At 50.1% G+C, this 27,956-nt stretch overlaps 1 protein-coding gene across 3 annotated transcripts in view; it reads left to right on the top strand.

Annotated features, from left to right (window-relative positions):
- CGNL1 (cingulin like 1) overlaps positions 1-27,337 on the top strand; it is a 144,180-nt gene extending 116,843 nt beyond the window's left edge. For 2 of the 3 annotated variants that reach the window (XM_032481099.1, XM_032481097.1), the window contains exons 9-19: positions 50-256; positions 1,179-1,283; positions 6,224-6,376; positions 7,257-7,427; positions 11,281-11,442; positions 14,305-14,394; positions 20,665-20,748; positions 21,454-21,578; positions 22,631-22,739; positions 23,090-23,253; positions 24,312-27,337. In XM_032481099.1, the coding sequence (XP_032336990.1) occupies positions 50-256; positions 1,179-1,283; positions 6,224-6,376; positions 7,257-7,427; positions 11,281-11,442; positions 14,305-14,394; positions 20,665-20,748; positions 21,454-21,578; positions 22,631-22,739; positions 23,090-23,253; positions 24,312-24,447 (1,506 nt within the window). In that variant the 3' untranslated portion in view covers positions 24,448-27,337. The remainder of the gene's footprint in view (positions 1-49; positions 257-1,178; positions 1,284-6,223; positions 6,377-7,256; positions 7,428-11,280; positions 11,443-14,304; positions 14,395-20,664; positions 20,749-21,453; positions 21,579-22,630; positions 22,740-23,089; positions 23,254-24,311) is intronic. The other variant, XM_032481100.1, reaches the window with a different exon arrangement.
- The last annotated feature ends 619 nt before the right edge of the window (positions 27,338-27,956 follow it).

Below are 27,956 nucleotides of genomic sequence, written 5' to 3'. Positions count from 1 at the left end.
CTGCACTTTAACCCTGGTTCCCACACTACCTGCTCCGTGTCTTGAACAGAACGTCGAGGTCCTGGCCAGCCGGAGCAGCAGCGCAGAGCAGACCCCGCTGGGGGTGGAAGTGCGCGTGAAGGCTCTGCAGGAGGAGAGTGAGAAGCTGCGGGCCTGTGTCGGAGAGCTGGAGCAGACGGTCGCGCGGCTGCACAGGCAGATTGCCGACATGAAGGGTGATGAGGCCAAAGTGAAGGAAAAGCTCAAGAAGTTCGAGGTGAGGCTCCCTGGGCTTTAAGCCCAGGCCTGGCAGCCGGGGAGCCTTCCTTCCTGTGTACTCGGCTTGAGAAGCGGGAAGGGATTTGTTATCATAATTGAGTAGGAAAGGTCGAGGCCATCGTGAACATCTCTCTGCAGGCCATTTCTTTTGTTCCTCTCCGGGTGGTGCAAATGGGAGATGGGCTTCGAGAGAGGCCTGGGGAGGCGGCTGATGGGGTCGGGGTGGGAAGCCCAGGTAGAGGCCCGGGAATCCCTGTTTGCCCAGACATCAGACGTGCTCAACCTTTTGACACTGAACAGAGGCGTCCCAGACTCCCAAAGATGCCATCTGAACACTGTCTGCAGGCCCATTCTCACTCATGACTGTTGATTCTTTCCATAACAGTTGGTTGTCAGCTTTTGAAGTCACCCAAGTTTTAACACACCGATTATCTGGTTTGCCAGATCACTAGAAGTAGAAGGCAGTTAGCAAGAGACATGCACCAATGGTGGTGAGAAACGGCAGCTGACAATGAAAGGGGACAAAAGAAATGTAGAGGGAGGTGTATTCCAACAGAAAGTCCCCAGATGGTCATCCGTCAGCATCACCTGGAATCCTTTTCTAAAACTGTGTGCTTGAGTTCTTTCGATACCTGTTGTTTCTGAAGCTCTAGCACTGAGGCTGGATATTTCTATTTTCAAAAAAGTCATCCCAGGTGACTGATTCAGGTGTGTGCATCTGGCTAAGTACGGGACTGCAGACAGGCCCACACATCTGAGAACACGGCTGCCGTGTGCCATCCTGGGCTCCTGATGGGCACGTCGTCACCAGTCACCTGGCTGTGTCTGTGGCTGTCTCCTGCATGCCTCTTACGCCACCAAGTCAGCTTCATGGGCACAGCACACATCTGGGGGTGCACTGACCCCGTGTGTCATTGTAGGGAGAAACTCGGCAATTAGAGGAGGCCCTTGTGCACGCAAGGAAGGAAGAAAAAGAAGCCACGTCAGCCAGAAGGACCCTGGAGAGTGAGCTGGAAGATGCTCAGGTAAACATGGAGGGCTGTAGTCTTCATCCCCCACAGAGGAAGCCAGAGCTGCATGTGCAGGCTGCATGGGTCCTCTCCTTCTAGGTAGCCCCGTTTGTAGTGATAACCATCCTGGACTCATGCTGTCCATCTAGACCTGTGGTTCTTATCTGGGGGGCATTTAGCAATGTCTGGAGACAGCTTTGTGGTCACAGTTGGGGGGATAGTTCTGGCCTGTACTGGGCAGAGACCAGGGATGTGTTTCCACATGCTTCCTGCTCAGCACAGGACAGCTCCCACAGCGCCGAACTCCCCGCATGTCCGGAGCGCCGAGGTAGAGGAGTCCTGCTCTCGACGTTAAAGAGCCTGACAGCTTTCAAAAAAAAAAAAAAAGTGAGTTGTGTGAGAAGGCCGCCAGCTCCGTGGCCGAAGCCTATTTCCTTTTTCTTCTGGGCAAACAGACTCATCAGAGTACAATCCTTCAAGATGGCTATTGAAGGAGCAGGAGGAAGTCGTTTCCTTGAAGTTAGATAGCTATCTGAACTCAAAATCAGTAGATTCTTAGAAAATTAGATTTCCCCATTTGAAGGTTAGAAAGATTGTTTGAAGTACATTCTTAAAGAAAAGAGAAAGGTCTGCGCCGAGGTTCTAAGCTGACTTTGCACAGTGACCTCTGCCTGATTCAGATGTGTCCTTCCTTCTACCTGCTCTCGGGTTTTAAAGAACCGGCTGCACCAGGCATCCCTCAGGCAAGTTTCTCAGGAGGTAAAAGGCAGTGTTTTTAAGCAGTGGTCTTAGAGGAGGCTGTTAAACTTTTCCATCAGGACTTGCTTGCCCGGCAAGGTCTGGAGTGGGGGGGTGGCACATGAAAAGTGTCAGGTGCTGAGTCAGGATTCAGATTTGTAAATGCCTAACTGCAGCTTTCCTTCCACACACAGCCTCATCTCCTCGGGGCTAGAGGAGGGGAACCTGCTGGTACGAGGGTTCACTCTGGTCAGCTGAGGCTCCACAGCTCTTGCCCCCAAGTCCCCGCTCTGCACCTTCTCTCTGGCTGCGACAGGGACCGTATTTTTGCACGTAGTAAAGCTTGTTTTTTCCAAATGTTGGTGTTTGACTGTTCTCTCTTTGGATTTCCCTTCCTTCCTTCTTTCCTTCCTTTCTCTCTTTTCTCTCTCCCTCCTTCCCTCCCTCCCTCCCTTCCTTCCTTCCCTTTTTTCTCTCCTTTTCCTTCCCTTTCCCTTTGTTACAAACCCTTGTTTGGCTGCTTTTCTGTGAATGGCAGTGTCACTGTGCTGCTGTTTCAGGCTTGTGATGGCTACAACCCAGCAACCAAAGTGCAGGGTTTAAATCTCTGAACTAGCTGGGGACAGAAAGAGAGGAAAACATTTGTACTCTACAAAAGACCTGCACCTTTGTCATCACGTCCACACCAGGCACTGGGTACAGCCATTATGGTTCCGTCTGTATCACCCGTTGGTCAAGCCAGAAAGTTTCACACAGAAGGAAGTGGTTCACCAGCTGTGAATCTACAGCTCAGAGGGAATTCAGTGGGGAGAACAGATCATGGCCTCAAGGCCTAAAGATCTGAATGTAATCCCCACCCGCCCCCACCTCCGGATCTCCGTCCTTGCCTTGGAAGCGATCCCTGACGTGTTACTTTTGTTCAGGCCTGTTTCCCCAGCGGTGCTGAGATGGCAAGAATGTTTCGTGCAGCCTGTGGCTGTGCTAACCAGTGGTGGCAGCATAATCCAGCAAGAAGTTTAAAAGGGCCCAACAGCCTCAGCATCTTTATCTGAATTATCTGGTCTCTAAAGTAGTGATATGAAAAGTGCACCAGCACTCAAAAATCCTTTGCCTTCTCTCAAATTGGGAACCGTAGTTCAATGACTCTTTCTGCCTACCTCTCCCAGAGCTGGCAGCCGGAAGGGTGCTTACCCCCAGAGCAAGAGGAGAGAGGAACTTTCTTTCTCTTGAGCATTTTATGTTTCAGAATCTTTGTGCCTTTAACAATCTGTTGCATCTTCTTGTGTAAATATGTCTTTACATAGTAGCTGAAGACCACGTGAACTTAGGTCTAATTTATCACAGCTCTGTCAGAAAGTGGCAAAGGTTCTTACAGGGGATGCTGTTCTTGGTTTGCCTCAGCCCTGCCACTGGGTTTAGGATTGTGCTGCTGTGTAAATCTACTTGAGCTGCATTCAAGGCAGAACCGCCTCTGGTTCCCTTGAGAAATTACTTCTGCAGGTGGGAAAGCCGTAGTTCTTTCCTTCAGAGAGGGCTAGCAGGGTGTGGTGTGTATGCCTTCACCTCCCATCCTCTTGGACTTCTGTGTATTGAGACCACAGAAGAAGAAAGCACCACTGCTTTTGCTGTCCATGGTTAAGGTGTGACAAAGGCTTCCTTCTGATCAAGCTTGTCATTCCTTTAAGCCCGTAGGCTCACCTGCCACTTGGTTATTGTTAATACGGACGAATCTGGGCCTCGCTCAGCCATGTAGTAAAAGACTCTGCATGCGTTGACAGTTAGTGGTCCCCAAGCCCAAGGGTACTCACTGTCCAATCGCCAACCTTGTGTTTTGAGTTCTCTGACCTGATACATTTTCTTTAAAGTTTTGTCCCAAATCAGTGCTGCTGTTGGTGGAGACCATTTCACTCCTGACTCCTCAAAGCAAAGTTACCAAGTTTGCTGCTTTTCTTTTTGTGTGAATTTGAGACATTTTCTCAGCAGTGACATATTGGAACATATTTCTTGAATAAGTGAAGACGCAGAACATTGTTCTAAATGGCATTTCTAAACTTGATCATCTGTTAGAATTATCTGGGTAACTTTCAGATGCAAATTCATGGGTCCCACTCTAAGAAGAATTGTGATTCCATCAGAAAGGGGTAGATTCTGCACTTTACTTAAGGAGTCCACCACCCTTTTTTGGTGATTCTGATATATGAAATCTTTAGACCACTTTTTGGGGTAGGTATTAATTTTCAACCACTGAGTTTTTAACCATATACCTAATAGTGAATTTGGGCTATGAGACACACCCAGATAGAAAATCTATTTCTATCCTTTACAGATCTTACCACTCTGCAGTAGAGACAAGCATACAAGAAATAGTTTTAAAATCATTTAGCAAAACTATTCTTCTAGGCAAATGTGTGTGTGTTAAGGTTGCGGGAAGGTGTTGGCCAGGCCCCAGGCTCTGAGGGGTTGAGCCTGGGGTATCTCCAGGGGCACCGCAGAGCCAGGTCAGGCGGGGAGCCCTCCCTGAGCCAGGGTGAGGCAGAAATGCACTCACCATATGAAGGTGGGATGGAGCCCCTGGGACTGGGATCCAGAAGGAAGAATGAGGGAAGCTGCTGGGATCTGCAGGGGAGGGGTTGAGTTGGATCCTGATGGTTCTACAGGAAGGCATCAATGGCCCTCCATATCTTTTGTTTTTCAGGAATTGATATTTTGAGATACCTGTTCCTCAGAGTTTTCTCCCACACAACAGAACCATGCCTCACTTACCTTACCCGATCTGTGTGCCGCCCCTTGTCCCAGCACCACTAAATCAACTGCAAACACAAGTCCCAGGGGCTGACCCTTTCTCTGGTGTGTGCCCAGCTGGAGGTAGTGGGATGCACTCCCGCTAATTGCCCCACACTGAACTCCTGATTACCTTTCTTTTACCACCTTCTTTTCCAACTGCTTTTGTTGATCTTGGTCCCTGTGGTAATTAACTTCAGCAGCCCGGCTGTGTTGGCTGTTCCTCTGAGCACAGCCCTCCACGGGTAGCTTTTTTGGCCCCAGGTCATGTGGTTGGCCAGCTTTGCAAAACCGGGAGTGCCTGAAGTTGATTTGTGAATGTTTTTAAGATGCCTGAGTTACTGCACGTGACAGCATCTCGTAAACTGTTAAGCACTGTGCAAATATAAACCACTGCCTTTTTTACAGGCTTTGCAGGGACACGAGACTGAGTGAGTGGATCCTAAGTGGTACCTGTGCTTAATGCACATTCAGCCCGCGGTAACTAACATTTTTTCAGATGTTCTAGTTCATGTTTGGGTCATTCTGAGCTGTGCCCCCTCCTTGATATCCTTATGCCAAAGGTCTTAATGCCTAGCCATTCAAAGATGCCACTGTAATCTTCCTAAGATATTTTAGGTTTGTTTGTTTTAGCATTGCCTGTTTTTTACATAAAGGACATCGGTCTGTGTGATGCTGTGAGATGAGAGCCTCAGAGGAGCCCAGGGGGAACACTGTACCCAAGATGGTACATTTCATGATAAGTGCTAGTATTTGGTGCTGATTCACTGAATAACTACCCACATGCACTTTTTCTGACTAATGTCTCTTCCATTTAGTACCTTCTGTCCATCAGGTTCATTATCCTGTGCACTACCAAGTTCCTTTTCTTCTGTATATGAGTCCAACCCATGGATTCTGTTGATTATAACTCCCTCTACCCAAGTGGATTCTTGGCCCATGGGACAATGTACTCTTTTCTTACAGATTCATTTTTAGCTATTGTAACTAAGAATCACGTACATAGTAGAGAAAAGTCTAGAACATCACGTGCAATGCTGCATACTGCAAGATGTCATTTGCAGGTTTCTGTTAGTCTAATATATAACTTTACCTTGGTTTTCAGGCGTGAACTCTGTCAGATTTTTGGACACTATCCTGAATCACCACCTCCAGCAGCTTAGGCCATTTTCCGTATTTCTGTAATGCATCTTTTGTCTGCCCCTTCATTCCTGTGTATATTTTTGCTAAAGTCAACTTTGCATTTTGGTCCCTGAGTTTCAGAACCAACAGTGTCCTTGTGTCTCTGTGATGGCTTAATTTTGATCCTTTTACTTATCACAGATGCAACAGGGCTGGTTGCTTTGTGGTGTGGCTGTGACGCTCCCTCTGCCACCTGTTCATGTGGCTGACCTGGTAGGTAGGTGACAGAGCTGTCCTTCTTCTGCCGTCTGCAGAGAAATCTGAGTCAGGCCACCCAGGAGCAGAAGCAGTTGTCTGAGAAGCTAAAAGATGAGACCGAGCAGAAGGAGCAATTAAGGAGACTGAAGAACGAAATGGAGACAGAGCGATGGCACCTTGACAAGACCATTGAGAAACTGCAGAAGGAGGTGAGGGGGCAGGAGGAGGGAGAGGCTGCGGGGCCCAGCCACCCGCCGCCGCATCCCCCCTGAGCCTGGCAGAGCTGAGGAGACCTGCATTGTGTCTCAGCACAGTGTCAGAGATTTGCAGATCCCCTGAAGCAGCTCTTCAGACTTGTTGATAATCCCAGTTACAGGGAAACTGGTCTAGAAAATGCCTGTACCCCCTGGATCCTGGGACCAGGTCCTCTCTTCAGGTACTCAAGGAAGCCTGTCATGTCAGTGAAGACTTCACAGATGTTTCCTGAACCAGAACCCCTGCCTTTGTGCATCATCTATGCATTTGTACCTCTTTCTTGTCCAGGAGTACAAAAGGCAGTTTTAAAGCTTGGTACTTGCTGGCCTTCTGCTCATCTCCGCACTAAAACACCCAGAAGGGGAGCCCATCAGCTCCCTGCAGTCCAGAGCTGACTCGAGTACTTGCCGTTTTGTGACACCTGCTGTGAGCACTTTCCCAGCTATTCTGTATCTACCTAGAATTCTGTCTCTATCTGTGTATCGTTTTAATTCTCACTACAGCCCTGCAAGGTTAAGATTACAGTTTCAGTATGTTTACCGAAGACATTGCAGAGGCCCAGAGAAGGGAGGTAATGCCCCCGTCATAAAGCTGGTAAGCGGCAGGGGAAGGATACGACCCAGGGCTAAAGATGTGCCCGTTCCCGCCTCTACGCTGCCCCTGTGTGAGAGGTGGCTAATCCGGGGCAGCCCATGACCAGGTGCTTTGCAGTCTTTGAGGAGCCTCGAGAAGGAAGAGGAAATGTGTTCTGTGTTTAGAGGGGACCCAAACCTGGCTCCCTGGCCCCAGACGGAGCATCACAGGGTGGGCTCACACCCATGTCACCTCTTCCAGATGGCTGACATCGTCGAGGTGTCCCGCACATCAACGCTGGAGCTCCAGAACCAGCTGGATGAGTACAAGGAGAAAAATCGCAGGGAGCTTGCAGACATGCAAAGGCAGCTGAAGGAGAAAACTCTGGAGGCGGAAAAGTCCCGTCTGACTGCCATGAAAATGCAGGATGAGGTAATGCCTGGCTGGGTTAGTTCCCGGTTTACCCCGTGTCCAGAGTATCCTCCAAGGGACTGCTTTGAAACTCTGCTAGGAGAGACTTGCGGTGGATTCCTAAGACAGCGCTTGTGCTTGGTTCTCGGGGTGGTTTCATTGTGGCGCATGGCATTCTAAGACACTGAGGACCCAGGGCCTCCGAGGTGAAATTATATGACTTTTAAGTTGACCATTTTCATGATTAGTCCAAGATTTTCTTCCAAAAAACTTTTGTTGCCATTTGTGCAGCCTCAGTGGTGTGCCCGGCTGTGTCCAAATGATCTGTGTGTGTTAATGTTTTAATTTAATCCTAGAATGGGAATTACGGTAACCAACTTGGGTTTTTTTGCTGTTCATTTACCACAGACTTTCATTAGGGTAGGCGTGGCGGGTAAGAGTCTCAGCACAACAATAAAGGGGACAAAAAGCAATCTTCAGGAATTTATGAGTGCTGAAATTGCTAAAACATACTCTTGGTTTTTATATTTAAGAACAATAGAGCAAAGTGACCCAAACGTTAGCTCCCTTTTAGTCTTGATTTTTCAAGAACAGAGGAAAATAAAGGGAATGCTTTTGATTATTTTAATGGAAAGCTGACGTCTCCAAAATGCAAGTACGGTGTGTGCTGGTTTCCAGCTCTGCCTCTTGCCAGCCGGGTGACCTTGAGCACGTTACCGCAGCTTTCTCAGCATCTGTTGGTACCTCTTTAAAAGGATACGAAATCATAATGATTTAACAATTGAATGAGATAGCACGTGAGACTGCATGGCAGAGGGTGTATGCATCCCGGACACTGATGTTAGGTTTCTTTCTTTTCTTTCTTTCTTTTTTTTTTTTTAATTTTAAGGCTGGCTTTTCTTTTTTTTCCTCATAAGCAGCGCCAAGAGCACTAAGATTCAACAGGAAAACAAGTTTTTCTTTAAAAAACAAACTTTTATTACCTTTGATGATCAAAGAAAAGTCACCCATGAGTCAGCGCTGAAACCCTGTGAAAAAACAATGGATATTTATTACAGGCTTCTAGAGCACTTCTGACAGGACCCTGAGAACAGATCCCCTCTGGCTCAGGGTCTTATGACACAGGACTCCAAGTAAGAGCCGAAATTAGCATCTGGACATCACAGTTCTCTTTGGCATTGAAAAATAATCATTTTCATTTCAACAGCAATTGGGCGGGGGGATTCAGATATTTGCCAGAACACCAGCAAACATCTGGTATGCTGTGTTGATTTCAGAAAATCTGTGTCACAGTGACCCCTGTATAGGGCTTCCCATCGCTTTGTTGTATAATGTTATTCTGCTAGAATCCTGGGATTGGAGGGAACCTTAGAGATCCTCTAGTTAGATAAGGAAACAGATCCAGAGAGACTAGTTGAGGCCAGATGGAGACGCATGTTATTTATAAAAGGGGAGTGATTCAAAAAACAAAGGATTCCTTATGATGAAAACAAATGTGGCTCTTCCTAGATTTCCTCAGTGGGATAGCCCTGTGAGACACGGTTTCCATCTGAGTGACAGGCGCAGGCACCTCATCACCCTGAAAGGGAACGGCAGTCAGATACCACTCCAAATCAGGGTGCTGAGGTCATGGAGTCATTTAAAACAAAAGTGAGTTAATAAGCCAAGGTCACTCTGGATCCTTGAAAAACTCAAGCTCAACTCTGTTCACTACCGTGCACCCCATTTTGGTTGAGCTGAATTACAACTCTCAGTAAATAAAAAAGCTGCAAGGGTCCGTCCACCCTACGTGCTACGGTCCTGCCTCCTTTGCTGTGAGAGGAATAGGCATTTTACCTATTTTGCCTTTGGCGTAGAGCTAGCAAAGTTCTGAAGATAGTCTTTAGAGAATTAAGAGTTCACTGTTGTTTCGTTTATTTTTTGAACTCCTTTTAGCAAAGAGCAGCTTTAAGTACGTAAAGGTAGCACTTACAGGTTGAGAAGTTCTTTGCTTACTTGTGATCCTGGACACGGTGCTGGGTGTTCTCTGGGGCATATTCACACCGAGAACTCGTGTGTGTGTGACAGAGCCCGCCCTAGATGCTAGGAGGGACCGGCTGGCCGTCGGAAGGTGGGGACGTGCTGGGCCTGGAGAAGCATACCAAGAAGGAAATATGAACTGTACGTGTATCTGTCAGTCTTTCCAACTCAAAAACCCATGTTCTTTTGGGGTGTCACTCAAGTCTCATAACAGCTCTTTTTTTTTTTTTAATGAGAACCACAATATATTGTTTATTTTTATTTTAATTTGTATAATTAAGCAAAATTACTTAGAATTTAGATCTGACTTACCATGGTGAAAATTGCCAACAGTAACAATTTAAAAAAACCCAGTAAATAGCTGAGTTATCCAAATGAACTTATTTACAAAACAGAAACAGACTCATAGACAAAGAAAACAAACTCATGGTTACCAGAGGGGAAGGGGGGTGGGAGGGGATAAAATGGAAGTTCAAGATTTGCAGATCACGACAGCTCTTTAAGGTAGATTTTATAGTTACCATAATATTGCAAATCAGGAAATGGAAGCACAGAGCGTTGTTTTTAAACACACTTTGTAGGAGAGACTGTTTTTCATGCTCTGGCGTGTAGTGCGCCCTGCCTCCACAGAACGTCCTGTCATCCTTTCTCCACGGGGTGATTTTCACTTGGCGCTTTCACTCAGAGTCTCATCTCACAGTTGTCCCCACCCATGACCAGACTAGGGTCTCGGTCTGAGGATGTCCTCTTCAGGACTGTGCTCATAGAAGCGTCAGGTGTTGCTGTCAGCCGCCCAGAGAGGCACGCATTTCCTCGTCCTCCCTCTGGGCTTCCTAAACTAGCCTCACCTCTTGGCTCCCCAGAGAGACCATCCTTGAGGCTTCCCTGACTTTTCTGCACCAAAGGCGGGTGCTCTCTAATGGAGTTTGCCAGTCGCTCTGGCTGTTGTGTCTTCCCTGAGGGAAATTCACCCTTGGTGTGTTCTCTTCCACTTTTACCTGCTACCCTCTGCCACCTCCAGGAGGGAAGGAAGTTGAGAACAAAACAGACAGCCTTGGGCTTCACAGAGTTAGTCCACACAGATGTTTAAGGAATACCTACCGTATGTTGAGCTGGCTAGCCCGCTAGTCCCCTTGGGGAGATTCCAGAGGAGTGGAAAATGCAAACAACCCCATGTGAATCAAGTGTTTTGTCTGCTGCACTTTGTTCAGAGCTGTTAGTTCAGTGCCACCTTGTGGAGGTACAACACACTGTAAATCATGACAGCTGAAAGCATAATGCTCTTCTAGAGCAGTGGCTTTTACGTCATGTGCGTGTTTATGTTAATAGTTTTGTGCCTGCAGGTTGCTTTGGGGGTCGCTATTTTCCCTTCATTTCCCCCTAACTTTAAATCTCTGCTGAGAGGAGCCTGACACAGGTGGGCAATAAACTACACTCTGGGAAGCGCTTACCTAGTTCAGGGGCTTTCAAGTGTTTTTGGCCATGACCTACAGTAAGAAAGATACCTTGCCTGTAACCCAGTGATACCTAGATCCATACAAATATATGAATGTCTAATAGAAAATTTCACAAAACATTATTTGCTTGTATTACTCTGATATTTTTTTCTGTTATATTTAAGGCTTGCCAACATCTGCTGAACTGAGTTTATAATCTTGTGGGTCGCGCTCTGTAGCTGGAAAACGGCTGCTTTTTATATAGGAACTGAGGCCGAGGGAGGTGGCACTTGCTCACAGTCTTCTCGTCTACAGTATAGTGGGGGACCCTGATCTTAGGGTCAGCCTGTGCCCTGTCTGCTGAGATCTCTGTGCTCCTGACTTGCCCAGATAAACACCCCAGCTCCTCCTCATTCCAGATGCGGCTGATGGAGGAAGAGTTACGGGACTACCAGAGAGCTCAGGAAGAGGCGCTCACCAAAAGGCAGCTTCTGGAGCAGACGCTCAAGGACCTGGAGTATGAGCTGGAGGCCAAGAGTCACCTCAAGGATGACCGAGGCAGACTCGTCAAGCAGATGGAGGTCTGTGGGCTGCACGGGCGTGAGCCAGGGTCCGGGAGAGCGAGGAGGGGGCCCGAGGGAAGCAGCCGTTATGTACCCATCTCAGCGTTTGGGAAGCCTTTGGTTTTCATTCTCTTGGACAGCCAGATGTTAGGAAGGCGATTTCTTGATTTGAGGAAGGAGCTTGTAGCTCATAGACTCGTAAGATTGTCAGAGCCGGAAGGAACGATGGAAATAAGTTAGTGTAGTTCCCTCATTGTCTTGAAGAGGAAGCAAAACAGAGCCCCAAAGAGGTTTGGTGGCTTTATGTAAGGGCACATAGACAGCTCTTTACCTGGGCGGTGCTTTCGCCTACAAACGAGGCAGGACTCTGAACTTAGAGAAGGCTGAGCTGTGCCGTGGACCCAAACCCCCAACTCCTGGCGACACCCAGCACTCATCTGCTGCAACACATGCTCCACTTGTTCCCTGATTCTGGCCCATTTTCCCTTACAGTTAGCCCAGCTTTGCCAAAGCTAGCAGCACACTGTGGCTCAGTTCGTTTTTGAATACACATAGTCCAGGACAGTATGTCTGAAAGTGCAGTGGAGTCACCAGCTAGGGGTGACCAGGTCACAAGATGGAAGCGCAACACGTTAGGAAAATGTGAATCAAGGCATGGAATCCAAACATGAACAGCCTAACGAGAATATAGGAAAAATCTTAACGACTCAGTCCAGCTGAACTTACAAAAAGAGTAATCCTCATGAACAAAACCAACTCCAAACTGGAAGCTCCCTCCCCCCTGTAACCCCTGTACACCCCTCTCCCCATCCCAGTGGAGTTTAGAGAGGGAGAGACCTGAAAAATCATCCTCAGACCTGTGGGAGAAGGTAACATTGTCCATGTTTTGGTAAAAGTCAGACAGTGCTCAGGGCCAGCAAGAGATAGCTGGAATTTAAAACCAATGGAATTCCTGATTCAGTTTTGCAAATAAATAGAAATAACTTTTAAAACCTCCAGGGGACTTAGTAGCAGTTTATATCTAGGGAGTGGTGTTTCAGCCATTAACGATTTTATTAGATGGGCCCTTTTAGAGGCTAGAAGTACCAGATTACAGTTTTATTGTTGTTTTGTAAGACTGCTATATATTTTGCTCATGTCCTGGCTCTGATCTCATTAGGGGAGGTCATTTCAAGGTAGGCTCAGGTCAACCCAGGTAACTGGGAAGTGATTATTCTAGGACCTAAACAGTCTGGTTAAGAACACGCTACAGGCTCGTCGGGCAGTAGGACCTTTGGTGTAATGCTCCTTGGCCTGGAAATGTGCCTGCTGCGTTCCGTACAGTGCGGATTGTCGGTGAGAGGAGATCCCTGTGAAAGAGATGCTTTTAGCTCAACATTGGCTTGCCAGGTTCTAGAATATTTGACTAAAAGGGACATTTCCTCTTGCTAACTCAAAGTCTAGAAGCAGTGGCATGGCTAAGCTTCATATGCCCCTGTGCCATATTTTAGCTGTTTCTCCGTTAATTACAAAATGAACAACTCTCAAGACCCCACTGCTGTGAGGTGCGCGGTAGGGTGCTTCCTCCCCTAAGAGGCGGCTGGCGGAACTGTCTTGCCATGACTTGTATCTTGCTTGTTCCTTCACTCTCACTTAACAAATCAGTTCTCAGACTCAAGGGCTCTGATGGGCATGTCTGAAACCCAGAAACTCAGGTGGCTGCCTGTGTGTAAATGCAGCGGTGGTGGGTCCTTGGTGATTCTGAGTGAAACTGGCCTTGAACGAGTCAGGAACCACTGAGCAAACAGGAGGTTTTGTGCAGGACCTGGCTCTCTGTTCTGAGTTGATCTTTGGGACTCTTGGCTCCTGGGAGAGAGCTTTCTGGGTTCTCTGTAGATTTCGCTCACAACAGGGAAGGCGTTCACAGACATTTAGTCATTCACATGAGTTCTGTGAGGTTTAACTTTTGGTGTGTATGGAGGCTTGTCAGCCAACTTTAACGGTCGCAGAGGCAACATACGATATTTACATACAGATGCTACAGATTCGCGTAAAAACTCACAATGCTGTTTAGTTTTTAGTGTGCGTGGCTTGTGGCTCCGACTTAACCCAGACGTAGGGCACATGGGCTAGTGATGGGAGAAACGCATGTACAAACCTCACAACCCCCCCAGTCCTAGGTGGGGTGATTTGTGTTTGAAGCCTCCTTGTTTTGTACTCAAAGCTAATTTGAAGTGCTTCTCTCTTCACACTCAGTGAGTTATATCAGGAGCCATCAAGGAAGACAGTTTAGCACAGTGGGCCAGTACTGTCTTTCTGTCGCTCTGATGCGGATTTGGGACTATGTGGTGCTGAGTATGTGAGGGTCCCTAGAAGAAAGAGGCAGGTGAAAATGGTTGTTATGGACTGTGTTCCTGAGGGGCTCTTGAAACCCTTGGCAGCAAAGAGGAAGAACATTATCCTGAGCTTAGAGTAGAGAAGTGTGCCTTGCGTGATACCAGTTTCCTCATTATCTTTTAACAGGTGACTTAGATACCTGTTAGGCTTACGTAGATCTTTTTAAAATTATTGATTCAGAAGGAGAAAAAAAAAAAAGACTTGAAGGAAACATGCTAAAATATACTCAGTGCTTATGTTAGGGTTTGGGGTAACATTTTTTTTCTCCTTTTAGGTATTTTCTAGTTGCATAATTGTGTTTTACATTATAAAAGCAATAAAGCACAGTTTTAAAAAAGGTGTTGTTTGGACAGTATGAGAAAAAGATGCATCCTTTTCCCAAACTCCAGTCCATGGTCCTCAGCTCTGGTCTGCCCTTGGGGGTGTCCTTCCACAGGGCAGTCCTTGCTCCTAAAAACTTGGCCAGTGCGATTAAGTAGCCTGTGTTTGCAACTTCTTTCTTAGGACAAGGTGTCTCAGCTGGAGATGGAGCTGGAAGAAGAAAGAAACAACTCTGATTTGCTGTCCGAGAGGATCACGCGGAGTAGGGAACAGGTACTGTGCTGCAGCTGAATAAGTGGATTGTCTTGTTTGAAATGGATGTTCTTACAGGCAGGTTGGTCTGGAGCTGTCTTTGAAGGAAGGGTGAGATTTAGGCAAACGCAGGAACAGGAACGGAATCCTAGATAGAGTGGAGGGTGTGAACAGGGATTGAGAAGTAGGATCTGTTTAGCTTTTTGAAGAGCAGTGAGTGGACTACTGGGCTTGGTTGGGTTTCCGGTTCCCATAAGGGAGTCATAGGAGGGGCAGGTTGAGGGTTTTGAATGGACTCTATTCTGAAGGCACTGGGGAGCCATGGAAGGTTGTTGATCAGAACAGTGAAGCATACACGGTGTTCTAGAAGGGAGTGGGAGTGAGGGGAGGAGAAGGGGGGCCTGAATGAAGTCTCAGCCAGGCCGTTCCCAGGGGCAGAAGGACAGGAAAGGCAGCTGTGAGATCAAACATTCTGTCCTTTCCGTGTTCTTGTTTCCCCTTTCTCGTGCACACATCTGATGCTCAATAAATGCTGGCAACATTATTTGTAAGTTCCCAGCCCTTTGAAGGCTTTCCTTTTCCATACATGCTTAGGATCTTCTTAAAGTTGAAGGAAAGTTGAATAAAATAGTGGATGCTTTACTGGCTTTTGGTCTGTTTAAATCCAGAGAAATCCTTTTTCCTCTCCTTCCTCCAAAACCGTGTTTCCATTTGTGACAGTTGCCATCCTTCCGGAGGAGCCCCCAGGTGCGGGGTGCTGTGCCCATGACTTGCATACTGTCTCATGTTGTTTTCAGGGCTTATGCGGCTAAGTGGCTGCCTCGGGTCATAAGGCTTAGAAGAGATGTGGAGCCACAACCCACTGCCTCCCACCTGTTTCCATCATCCCCGCATCAGACTGTGAGGGTGGTTATGGACACCCCCCCCCCAAGTGTTTGAGTCTCTATTCCCAAGTTAAACATAATGCCACGGTGTCTCTTCACACGAGTGAGGAGTTATGTTCACCTGATGCTCTCCTGACTCTTCCTTATGCGTGCAGGAGTCAGATGGCCCAGCTTGGTGTTTTAAGTGTGTCCTGTAGGCTGACGTTCTAGCCCCTTGGGCACCACTGTGTGATTGCTGGTGGCTGAGGGCTATAGTGTGCAGGTAGAGCTGGGTCTGGATGGGGCAGTGTTCTCTTGGCCGTGGAGGCCAGATAGCCCAGCCCAGTGGAAGGACCATTTGTGCAACCTAGGCGGCTGGCAGGCAAGAGGAAAAGTACCAGCTTGAGAGCTTTGGGTGGCATCGCAGTCTTCCCAGGGGCTGAATGAAGCTGCCCGTTGCCTTGGCAACTGCAGGATAGATCCCAGTGGAGAAAGTTGTGGGCTTCTACAGTCACTTTTGGGAACTGCTCCCAAGTGGCTGGCTCACACCTGCTCCTCAGTCTGCACCAGGGGGATATGGGGCTGGGAAATAAGTCTCCTTTGCAGTCAGTGAGTGAAAGATCAGAATGGGATTTCTTTCTTTCTTTTTTTTTTTCTTAATTAAAATGATCCTGGTCTCAGAACTGCCTTCTATCGTGAAGGCTGCTCAAAAACCCAAAGTGTACAGTCAGTTAATAATCATTTTCCTTTCTTGTGATTATCATTTTTAGTACTAGCCAGCAGTGTGGGCTCACCAACCCCTTTACAGCCCAATGGTAAACACAGGTGATTGGGTTAAATATTGTTATTAGCAATCATAAATATCTCTGGCTTTTCATTAACCCAGAAGGCAGCTGCTTCTAATCCCGAGAGCTGGCTCGGGTCACGGGTGCCTCTGACATAAACCCACTGGAATCTGATACTGTTATTTCCGATCACCATGCTCAGGGTTTAGCATTCTTTCAATCCAGCTGTGATAAACTGTTGCCTTCGGCTCCTGTTCTGTTTTTAATTTGATTGGAAAGTTTTTGTTCGGTCTGTTTAATATAGTTGAAGGGTAAACAGCTCATAAAGTGCTAAGCTTATGTAAAGAAGTGTTTTTCCAGCTTCAGATATACTTCCCTGGTCTAAAGGAGGAAGCTAGCTAAGCCAGACTTAGACTGTTCCCTCTCTCTCCCTCCTTCCCTCCCTCCCCCCTCCTCCTATTTTGCTAGTGTGGGCTAAGAGGGGTAAGAGGGATCTGATATGGAATATTCCTGAGTCACTGGGTCAGTCCTGGTGATGACTGTACCGAGGAGCTTGGCTGAATCACTTGTGGTTTACGGTGAAAGCGGTTGTTGAGAGCATTGTCCACAGCACCGCCGTGTGGTAGATTTCTTTTAGAATTTGGTGTCAGGCTGCCCTTCTCAAAGAACTGAAGGAAGTCTGTCATGTTTGCCAAAAGCCTTGGTTTCCAAAAGACTCAAGAAAAACTGACTGCACGGTGATGGTAACTGTTAAGTTTTATGACCGCACATTTGTTCCTTCCTGTTCTTCACTCTGATTTATTTTACACTTCCATTTTAATAGCCATCTTTTGAGAGGATGTGATGGGGTGTAAATAATGACTGTTCTGTTCTGCTTGTCCTTCGGAGAGTCACGTCTGCCTGGGGTGCTCCAGGGAGGTCTTGAACCTGTGGAGACCTCGGGGATGCTCTTTCCTGAGTGCCCCTCCGCGTGGGAGGTCTGTTTCCTTTCGGGATCCAGAATTTCCAGTCCATGGCACTGAGGGAGCAAGCCTGGCCAGTGGCTGCTACGTTAAGTCACAGGGCTTGTCCTGAACCCCCGCCAGGGCCCCTGGACAATTCTTAGATCCCTGCACAGCGCTCCTGCGCCTCGCAGCACTGTAGGTGTGGCTTCCTTTTCGGCCCTGAAGTCCCCCGGAGCTCTTCCTCCTTCTAGGGTTTGTCTTTCTTTGAGGGGCCTACTGGTTTCCAGCCCAAAGCTGCTTCTCCTTTCCTGAACTTCCCGCCTGGAAAATGGGGTTGGTAACTTCTGCCTCAGAGAGCTCCGGGAGGGAGAATGGGCTCGGACACAGACGCTCTGACACTCATGGTCACTTTGCTCCTTTTGCCGGGGACTCTTGATCTGTTTCCCTGCTCCTCCCTCAGGCCCGGAGCGGCGCGCACTGCCCCACGGCAGGTGCTCTGAGCCGCGGAGCCCCTGGCCTCGGCCCTGCCGGCCTTGTATTGTCTTCTGATGGGCTTTGGCCTCACACCCACAGCTACTGAATTTCTCTCTCTCTGTCCCTTCACATTGGGGAAAATCAGCTCTCTTCCCTCTTTTTCTCTCCTGTCCCTTTGCCCTGCCTTACCCTGACCCCTCACTCAGGTCTCAGTTGAGTGTCCCTTTCTCTGGAGACTCTCCCTGGCCCTCCAGGTCCAGGCTGTGACCACTGCCATGCTCCCCACCCCAGCACACCATCCTTCCCCATTGCCGTGACACTGATCGCATGTATGGGCGTGTTCGCATGTCCCCTGGGAGCCTGTAATGAGGTCAGGGACTGTGTTGGTGTTTCTGTCACGATGTCCAGTCTTGGAGCTCGTAATATAGTCTGAACAAATGAAAGAGCCCACCCCGTCCTTCCAAGACCACTCCTCCACCAACACACGTGTGTGTGTGTTCACAAAGACATGCTCCCTCTCACCTTGACAGAGTGGGTCTTTTGCAGCAACATTCCTAAGAGTGGAGAGATAGGGTGGCTACTGTAGCTAAAGGATGGAGGCCGGGGCCCGTGGCTGCCTTAGATGGAGACCCCACAGCCCTGCAGTAGGGGGAACGCCCGAGTGCATGTTCACTGCAGGCCAGGGCCCAGGCTGCCTTGGTCAACTTCCTTGCTTAGGAAGAAGGGGTCCACATCCCAGAGGTGGGACGACCGAGGTCATGTGCAAGTGGATGCAGAGCCAGGAAGAGAGGCTGGGCCACTGTTGCCTGTCTGTGATTGCTTCCTGATGCAGTGACAGTTTAACTGTGTCCTCAGTGAAGCCTGGCCTCTGCCCAGCGGGCGTGAACAGAACAATTTCCCTCATGAGGCACATCGGGGTCCTGTGGCCCAGCCCTGCTGACAACCTCCATGGGGTGAGGGTTGGCTGGTTCAGAGCCATGCTCGAGTGAGGCTGTGAGGCTGCATTCATTATCTGTGGACTTTGTGCTTATAGAGCAGTTACAGGAATCGTTCCGGGCCCTCTTTGCAGCATGTGATTCTCAAGGGCCCTGGGGCCAGGCAGGAGGAGTGGGGCGTGGGGGCAGTTTTATGTGCTCTGCCTGCTGACCCTGTGCACAGCTGACATTTTTTCCTTGCTGTGCCAAAGATGCCCTAAGGAGACTGACTGCCTCCCTGGGTCTTGGTTTTCTCGTGACAGCCGTATCTAAACCCTAATGTCTGCTTGATGTCTTCTCACTGAGTTGGTCCAGAGAGCCAGAGTGGATCGGGTAGCGGGCTGTGCATAGGCTCGGCTGGGTTCTGGTCCTGCTTCCTCCAGTTACGTGGAGAACTGCCCTGGACTTCAGTGTCCTCTGCTGGCAAATTCGCAACCCCAGTGACTCAGAGGCCTGCTGATCGGAAATGCAAACTTGAACTTTTTTTTTTTCGGATCACACAGATTCACCTTCACCTGTGGGGAGGGTCCCAGCTTCCTCCTATGGCACCAAGGCCTCGGTGTCCCAGCCCTGCCCGCCACCAGCCTCATTCCTTATCGCCAGCCACACCACTCTGCTTGTGCACACCCTGCGGTCAGGACAGTGGGAGGTGCAAGTCTAGCCCAGTGTGGTGGGGTGTCCTCAGTCGTTATTTCCAGGACCCCCGGGTCTTGCTCTCCAGGCGGATGGCAGGGAAGGGATGAGCCTGTCTTTTACTTACTAGGGTGCTTGCATGGGAGGTGAAGACCCAGGCTGAGGCTGGGCAGGGCAAGACTGCCACGGAAGCTGCCTGGGCGTGCGGGGATTCCTGCGTGCACATCTCTTAGGCAGGCTGGACCCCAGCCTGAAGAAGGAACTGGCCGTTTTGTTTTCCTGGCTCATCTTCTAGGTTCTCTGGGCTTCCCCAGGCTGCCCTCTGCTGGAGGGCCCTGGGAACGAGGTCTGGGGCCTCCACCTCGGAAGCGCTTTTCCCTGCTGCTGAAGGCCCACTGGGGATGGGGTGTGGAGATGCCGGTAGACAGGCGGCTGGATTTTTTTCCAGATGCCGCTCAGCTGGGCTCATTTCCTATTAATATAGAAGAAATCCTCAGTAACGCTTAGCCCTTGCCAGGACACCTGGAGTGTTCTTGCTGACTTCTGTTTCTGGCCTAAGAAGGGAGGAATCTAGCAACGTCTGAGATATGCTGACCGTGGGAGCCCTTTCTGAGGCTTGAGCTTGTAATGCAGTAGTCACGAGCTCAGGGGAACACTGACGCCCCCTGTTCCTAGTTGTGTAGATCTTGGGCAAGCTGGGTGACTGACTCGGCCCAGTTTGCCTGGGGCTCCCCCGTTTGAGTGCAGAAGTCCTGTGTCCTGAGCCCATCCTCGGTGTTTGGTAAGCTGGGGTGGTCGGTCAGCATACGAGTCAGTTAACTTCTCCAGGCCCTGATGTCCTCAGCAGGGATGATAGGACCTCTGTGGTGGCGGGGGGCGGGGGGGGGGGGGCTGTCATAGCTAGTGTGTGTGGAGTGCTGAGCAGGTTACCAGTTCTCTAGAGTTGCCGTAAACGGGGTGGCCTTGAACAACAGGACTGTACCATATAAAGTTCTGGAGGCTGAAAGTCCGAAATCACAATATCATCAGGGCCGTGCTCCCTCCGGACCTGCAGGAGACTCCTTCCCTGCTTCTTCCTAGCTTCTGATAGTTTGTTGTCAGTCTTTGGTGCTCCTCGACTTGTGGGTGCCTCACTCCAATTCTCCATCATCGCAGCACATTCTCCCCATGTCTCTCTGTCTTGGCTCTCTGCATGTCTGTCTCTTCAGCCAAACTTCGCCTTTTCACGAGGACTCCGGTCATATTGGATCAGAGCCCACCCTAATGACCTCAGTTTAACTGGGTTGCCTCTGTAAAGACCCTGTTTCCAAATAAGGTTACATCTGAGGTCCTAGGGGTTAGGTCTTCAGTGTACCTTCTTGGTGGGGACACAGTTCAGCCCATAACAGCAAGGTTAGCTGTGGCTCTTATTGTTGCTTGTATCCATTACCTTTGCAATTACTGAGATGTCAAGAATATCCAAGAAGCAGCTCCTGTACTCAGGAGTAGAAGGCAGGAGGCCCCTGTCATGAAGAGGAGCACTAACTTGATGGTTGGAATTCAGTACCTGGGCACTGTTTTAGTGCAAAGGCTGTAGGAACAACTCCTCTAACCTCTGGGCTTTTCCACTTGGGTGTAGATGGAGCAGGTGCGGAATGAGCTGCTTCAGGAGAGAGCCGTGAGGCAAGACTTGGAGTGTGACAAGATTTCCCTGGAGCGGCAGGTGAGGGCCCCTGGCCCCATGAGTCTCTCTTCTCTTCCCTCCTCATGACTTTGGACTGGACCCCCTTGGTCGAGCCTTCTTTGCACAGCACCCCAAGAACTCTGGGGCATGACTCACCCAAGAGGTAGAGGTGTCTCTAAGGCCTTTTCCAAAGAGGTCATTCTCAATTATATTAAATGTGCTTGGAAGTTAAGCGGCTGGGGAGAGGTGGGACTGCAAATGAGTGTTGTCTTCTAGATCCTAAAGAGGGCTAAATTTGAACGAAAAGAGAATAATGAACCAGTGTCCTCAAATGCAGGTGCTGCTAACAAAGCTTACTTGAATCATTATTTCTTTTACATGCTATTCATGTCAGTTCTTTACGGAACTTGACATGTGATATTGCTGAAGGAGTCTGTTTCTCCTGTCCTGCCCCCAAGAGGTATATAAGAGGCCAAGGTCGAGCTCACTGACATCCAGAACTTTTAGGACATGCCAAAGACTTCACTCAGGCTCAGAAGGGAATGAGATAGAATCTCTTCATTTAGCTGGCGGGGACTGGAGTGCAAAGCTTTTCCTTGGAAACTTCCCCAGGGCCCCTGGGGCCACACATCCTAATGTGGAAAGCAGGCTTATCACAGCCACTGACCACACATCCCGCCCTGTGCTGTGCTCTGCACAGAGAGTGTGGACACGGCCCCTCACAGTCTCCCTGTCTGATTCCAGAACAAGGACTTAAAGAGCCGGATTATCCACCTGGAAGGTTCCTACAGGTCCAGCAAAGAAGGGCTGGTGGTGCAGATGGAGGCCAGGATTGCTGAGCTGGAGGACCGTCTGGAGAGCGAGGAGCGGTGAGCCAGGCCCAGCCATGGTGTAGAGGCTCTGGGTTTTTGTTTTTGGTTTTTTTTTTTTTTTTTTTTTGCCAATTTTAAATACAGTTTTAAGACATTGCATTTTCCACTCACAATACAGTGCTTATAAAGTACAATTACATTAAGAAGTCCTTCTACTCTTTTCACTCTTGTGTCTCTTCCCATCCTCGTAAACCTGTGAAGAAAGCAGAGCAAGTCCAGTCCTGCTGGAAAATTATTTCCATTTTACAGATGGGAAAACTGAGACCCGCTGAAGTGAGCGACTTGAAGGAAGGTAGCCTGGCAGAATATTGCTGTAGCAGGACTAAAACTCCGGACCTCCACTGCTCAGTCCTTAGCTTTCCACTAGACTGGCTGCTCCTTTCCCTATGCCCTAAATTGGACAGGCTGCCTCATAGGCTACTGAGTTTGAGCTGGAATAGAGGTGAGGGGCTGACTCTGCTCTGAGGGCCGGATGTATTCAAGCAGAGGCTGAGTGGCTGTCAGAGGTGGGTGTATCCCCCCACAGTGTGGGGAGGGACACAGGATCAGATGACCACACCCCTTTCCTGCACCAGGGTTCTCTGCAGCTAGCTCGCAGACTTGCAGTCAGAGGGCCAGCACCAGGTTGAACTTGACAAGTCTCAGTTTTTACTCATGGTCCCTTACTTTCCTTGAAGCAGTGTGGGGATGTGTATGTACATATAGCACTTGACATTATCCATTTTCAGTAGGACATTGGGACTGGGCCAGAGCTGCTTGGAGCAAACCCCAAACACTCAAAGCCCGGCAGTCTGTGACCCTCTGCCTTACCAAAGAAAGCCTGGGGCTGGGAGAACTCGGGGCAGGTCTGGCCCCGGCTCAGCCCCTCTCTAACTCTGCAGCTTCGGGCAAAGCCACTCCCCCTCTCGGAGCCCCTGTTTCCTTGTCTGTCCAGTGCGCAGCGCTTCCCTCCTGTACAGTTGTGTCTCTGACCCTAAGCCTCAGTCAACCAGGCAGCCCTGGGCTGGGCCTCCTTAGGGCTGCGATGAAATGGTCCTCTGCTTCCCCAGGGACCGAGCCAGCCTCCAGCTCAGCAACCGCCGGCTGGAGCGGAAGGTGAAGGAGCTGGTGATGCAGGTGGATGACGAGCACCTGTCGCTGACCGATCAGAAGGACCAGGTGCGGGGCTCTCTGTGGATCCTGTCTCAGGCTGGGGAGGCCTTGGTGGGTGGGTGGGTGGGCAGGCAGATGTTGGACCAGGTACTTCCTTTCCTCTCTGTCCCTTATCCTTATGGACCTGGGCCTTTCTAGCCCACTTCAGTAGGGGGTTCAGCAAATTTCATACCCTGATCTTTGCTTTTAAAAAGTAGACTTGTCTGCTTTGGAGTCTTATCTCTACTTTCCTGTGAGGCTGGTGGCCTCCTTTGCCATATCTCTGTTGCCTGGAGAGAAGGGGCTGGACCCCTGGCCTCTCTGCTGGGCGGGGCCACCTGCCCGCTCACAGCCTGCCCTCCCCTCTCTCCCTGCAGCTGAGCTTGCGCTTGAAAGCAATGAAGCGACAGGTGGAGGAGGCCGAGGAGGAAATCGACAGACTGGAAAGTTCCAAAAAGAAGCTGCAGAGGGAGCTGGAGGAGCAGATGGACGTGAATGAGCAGCTGCAGGGGCAGCTGAATTCCATGAAGAAGGACTTAAGGTGGGCGAGTGCAGTGACCTCACCTCCCGACACTGGAGGATAGCGCAGCACGATGCTTTCACAGCATTCTCACTGCTGCAGCCTCAAGCTGATCCCTTGTCATCACCTTTTGGGGTCATCCCGTCCTGGAGATGAGAGTGGCTGTGTCCACTCTAGTTGCCCCACGTGCTCAGTAAGGTGTGATCTGTGTCATCACCTGTGTCACCCTCATCCCAGTGTCCCAGTGTCGGTCGGGCAGGTATTATCCCTGTTGTCCAAAGAGGGAAACTCGGGCTTAGAGCAAGGTAAGACTAGCTCATACCCCCATGGAGGGGGCCGCTCTGGGACTAGAACTTGGGGGTCCTGCATGGATGTGACTTATGGAGAAATGAGATAGAGTTCTGGTTTGTGTCCTCAGAAGAAGGAGCATATCCCTCGCATGGTTTCCAGAGAGAGCTGCTCTCTCAGCTCCCTGGCCCGGGTCCTGAGGATGCCAGGCTTAGGTGGGGGGTGGTTTTCCCTGCCTCAAGGTCACTGCCAGGGGCTTTGGAGTGAGGGCAGGAGATTAGGTTCATGCTAATTCACGGAGCTGGGCCAGTCTTGGAGGCCAGCGGTGACCTGGGGCTTTCTGCTGGCTGCCCAGGGAGTTGGCTCACAAATGCAGAAGACTGGAGCCTGTTGAGAATCCTGTAAAGAGGGCCTGTCTGTGGAGAACCAGCCCCAGGCTGGCATTAGGGGCAACATATAAAGGGCCACCAAAAATCTCAATAATCAAGTTGCAGTATTTTGAAAAATAGAAATGAATGCAGTGCCCTGCCGCACTGGAGCTTGAGGGAGAAACACGAGTGAGTGCTATGGGTCTCGGCCCCGCCCTGCCCAGCCCAGCGCCACCCAGCCCGCCTGTCAGCAGCAGCCTCTCGTCCTCCCGCTGCTGCTCCCTGGGGTGTAGGAACTACCAGGTGCAGAATGGTTAAGTTCATGTGCTTGTATGTGACGCAGTAGCCCAGGACCCCTTGGGCTCCAGATCAGAGGTAAGCCCCAGTCCAGGGCCAGGAAACATGCCCCCTGTTGCTTTGCAGACTTAAGAAGCTGCCAAGCAAAGTGCTGGATGACATGGATGATGACGACGACCTCAGCACGGATGGGGGAAGCCTCTATGAGGCACCACTGAGCTACGCCTTCCCCAAGGACAGCACCGTTGTCAGCCAGATCTGAGCCCACTTCCAGGGACCCGCCGCCGCAGGAGGAGGCAGGAAAGGGAGTACCCATGCCCCATCGCTGCCTCTTCACACACCAGGCGACTCCTCCCCATGACTTTACGTTCCTCCTGGGATCTGTGTTGGGTGCAGCCCGGGTAGCTGACCCGGCAGCTGCTGCAGTGCGGTACTGAGACACCTGTGGCCCGGAGCCGCCCCCGCCCACCTGGCGGGGTGGAGCCCCCTTCTGCACAGCTGTCTGCCAGCACTCCTGCAGTGCCCCCTGGACCCCCGCCCTCCCTTGTCAAGGGCAAGGGCCCACGTGCTAGCCCCTGTTAAATAGTCGTCGTGCAGGGGAGTGGGGTGGCGATGTATACACTGTACATATTTTAAATCAGACCTTCTCCTGGGCGCCTGCTTTTCCAGTTTGGAATGTTACAGAGGCTTCGTCGGGTGGCTCGTTTGTAAAGTTCACACATCTCTATTGAGTGTTATTTAAAAAAAAAAAAAGAGCAGGAAGCTACCAGGTTGTTAAGTATTATGGAGCAGAGGCAGGAGGAGGTAGAATAAAGACCACTCGGGACATCAGAGTTGGAAAAAAGGAATTGTGGTGATAAGGGGCAGGTAATCCTGAGAAGAGAAATTCAAGCGGTCTTGGTAAATGCCTTGTTGACAGAGGGAAGGAAAGTCAGAGGACACTTGTATCTGTGGCCCTTGGTTGCTATTTTATTTAGAATTTTGTTGTAATTTCTGAACCATGCCTAGATCAATTCCAGTCACCCAGTGCAATTTCTTCTATGCAGGTGGGGTGGGGAGACGTGTAAGTAAAGTTTTTGACAAATGATGTGGTTCCTTGGGAGGATGGAGCCTTCCCGTCGTGTCTTATTAGTGCTTTCCTCCCACCTCCTGGAGCAGCAGGCTGTGCTCTCTGGCCCCTGGACGGGGTGCTCACTGGGTGGGGACTTGTCGGGGGAGGTTGGGGACAAGGCTCACAGACTTGGGCTTGAGGAAGAGGTGAGTGATGTGCAGTGAGGTCATGGGGATGGGAGAAGGGGTGATGAGCAGCTGTGTGTGGTGTGGGTAGGAAGGAGGAGGCGGAAGGAGAAGAAGTTCTTGAAAGCTGGAAGGATGTGTGGACAAGAGGCAGATTGAGCAGGATCTCAGGTTTATGTGAGGAAAAGGAGGAAAAGAAACCAAAGTCAGACAGAGACATATCTGTGCAAACTGGAAGAATCCTTCCAACTTCCTGGGTCAGTGGGACAGCGGCTGGCACCAGGCAGGAGGAAGCTGGGACTGGGAGAGGTCTACGCAAGGCCATGTCGCTGAAATGGAGTTTCATGGAGTCAATGGGAGGATGCGGGGTGGCCTAGCACTTCCTGGTGTCACCTCCTCTGTGGCGGTCCCCAGAGGCCAGGCCCAGTCACAGCTGGCCAGGGCGTGGGGCAGGGCAGCTCAGTGGGGCCATGGCCAGGAGAGAACCCTGTGAGTCATGTGCATGGGCGGGGGTGGAGGTAAGTGTTCTGTGTCCCCACGCAGCCTGGTAGATGAGTGGCCCATGACTCAAGAGCTCCATGACTGACGGTTGCCACAGGGAGCACCTGCCTCCCCCAGGCCACAGAGCCCACCCAACAGGATTCAGGGCGATCAGCCCCATTTAAGGGTGAGGCCCCCAGAGCAGAAGAGCCAAGTCCTCCTCTGCCTCTGCTGGGTGGAGTGCTTCTTGCCTTTGCTTACTTTCTTGGAGTGTGGAGAGATCCCTCCCTTTAGCCATGCATTCATTTAGCAGGTATTTCCTGGGGACTCACGACATCCCGGTCCTTGGCACTGGGAACACAGCAGTGAATACAGTGGCTCAAAATCCCTCCCTTCCTGGAGTGCCATCAGGGGTAAGAGGGTGACCGACAACAGTCACACACATGGACATAGAGGCTGAGCCCCTCTGTCTTCTTGGGGACGCAGCAAGCCTGAGGTTGGCTGACTAGTTCACTGGAAGCCCTGGGGTTCTTCGACCCTCGTGTGTTCTTGAGTTCCCCACTGCTTCTCCCACCGTTAGATATTTGCCAGGAGGCCTGCTAGCAAGGCCTCCACCTGCTTACAACTACAGATTGGAGATGGGGAAGACTAGGGGCCTGAGAACTTGGGGAGAAAGTCAGCATCTGTGTTGGTTTGTGAGAAAGTTGCTGCTTCTCGTTCTGGCCAATTGCTTCTGGAGCCACGAGACAGCCTGCAAGAAACAAACTGCCTGTGAAAAGAGAACAGAGCTCACCATTCAGAAGACCTGCATCCTCACCCTGGAAGTGGTCCGTTCCTGTGTTAACAAACGTGCCCTCCTACGCAGCAGTCGGACTGGTGGTGAGCCTGACGTGTGCAGTGGAGCCGGGTGGGAGGAACACCGGACTGGGAGTGGAGAGAAGACAGTTTCAAGTTCTGGCTCATCTTACCCCAGTGGCCTTGACAGGAGTGACCTTGACACATGAGCTCAGAGTGGCAGATGATAGGAATGACGGAGGACCAGGACCCACGGTCCTTGCCAGCTTTAACCTGCTATCATCTTTTTGATTTTATTATGTACACATTTTTTTTTCTGTTTGTTGCTTTAAGAACTAATCCTACTCGAGAATATTTTCTTTAGCTAGCTTAAAAAGAAAAAAATATTTAATAAACAAGTATATGGCCAAATGCAGTGCTGAGGAGACAATCATCATATAACTTTATAATTGTTTTTCTTGCTTCTGAATGTCATCCAACAATGCCAATAGCCTTATTCTGTTGGGTTTGTGCTCTTGGATATGGTTTGATGGCCTTGGTTTGTCATGGGCAAGAGACGTTCTGAGGCAGCTCCCTCCATGTAAGTGAACTTGTGGAGAAAGCAAGTTTGCCTTTCAATAAATGGTGTCACCCAGCAGGAATCTTGACTCCCATTATTTCGACTCCCTTGTTTTCTCCAGAGCTTGGCTGACAAAAAGCAGCCCATGTGAATGGCTGCAAGCTACTTGAGGCAGGGGAACTGGATGCATTCCAGGCCAGGACAGTGTCTGCAGTGGAAGGGCAGGGAGAGGGTCGGTGATGAGCTCTAAGAGGATTAATGCACTTGGATGGTTGTGATGTTCTGAGAAATCCAAACAGCCCATTTCCAGAAAAGGGCCAAAGGGGAAGAGCATGGATCACTGAGGACCAGCAGGTGCCTCCTGTTTCTTCCTTGTTCCTGCACTGAAGTGTGTTCTCCTGCCATCACAGCTGGCCCATAACCTCACTTGATCTACAGCAGGCTGACAGCGGAATGTGTGAAACAGAAGTCGCTTCTCCAGGGAAGGGACCTCCACTGCTCATCCTCTGTCCTCAGTTCATTCTCTGCCCTGCCCTCTGGAGGCCGCTCCTGCAGGCCCTGGGTTCCCTCCGTGGCTGGTGGCACCTGGTTGGAGTCCGCTGGCAGGAGCGGGTGGAGGTCAGCATTTCGCTACTGTCACTCCCTGCTTTGTGCAGCATTTCCGGCTGTGGTGCCTGCCGGGGGCTCCCTCCTGACCCACC

Source organism: Camelus ferus, chromosome 6 (assembly GCF_009834535.1).
Source record: "Camelus ferus isolate YT-003-E chromosome 6, BCGSAC_Cfer_1.0, whole genome shotgun sequence".
In the NCBI taxonomy this organism is placed as follows: domain Eukaryota; kingdom Metazoa; phylum Chordata; class Mammalia; order Artiodactyla; family Camelidae; genus Camelus; species Camelus ferus.
Note: the sequence above shows the minus strand (reverse complement) of the source record. Positions and strands in the feature narration are given on the sequence as shown.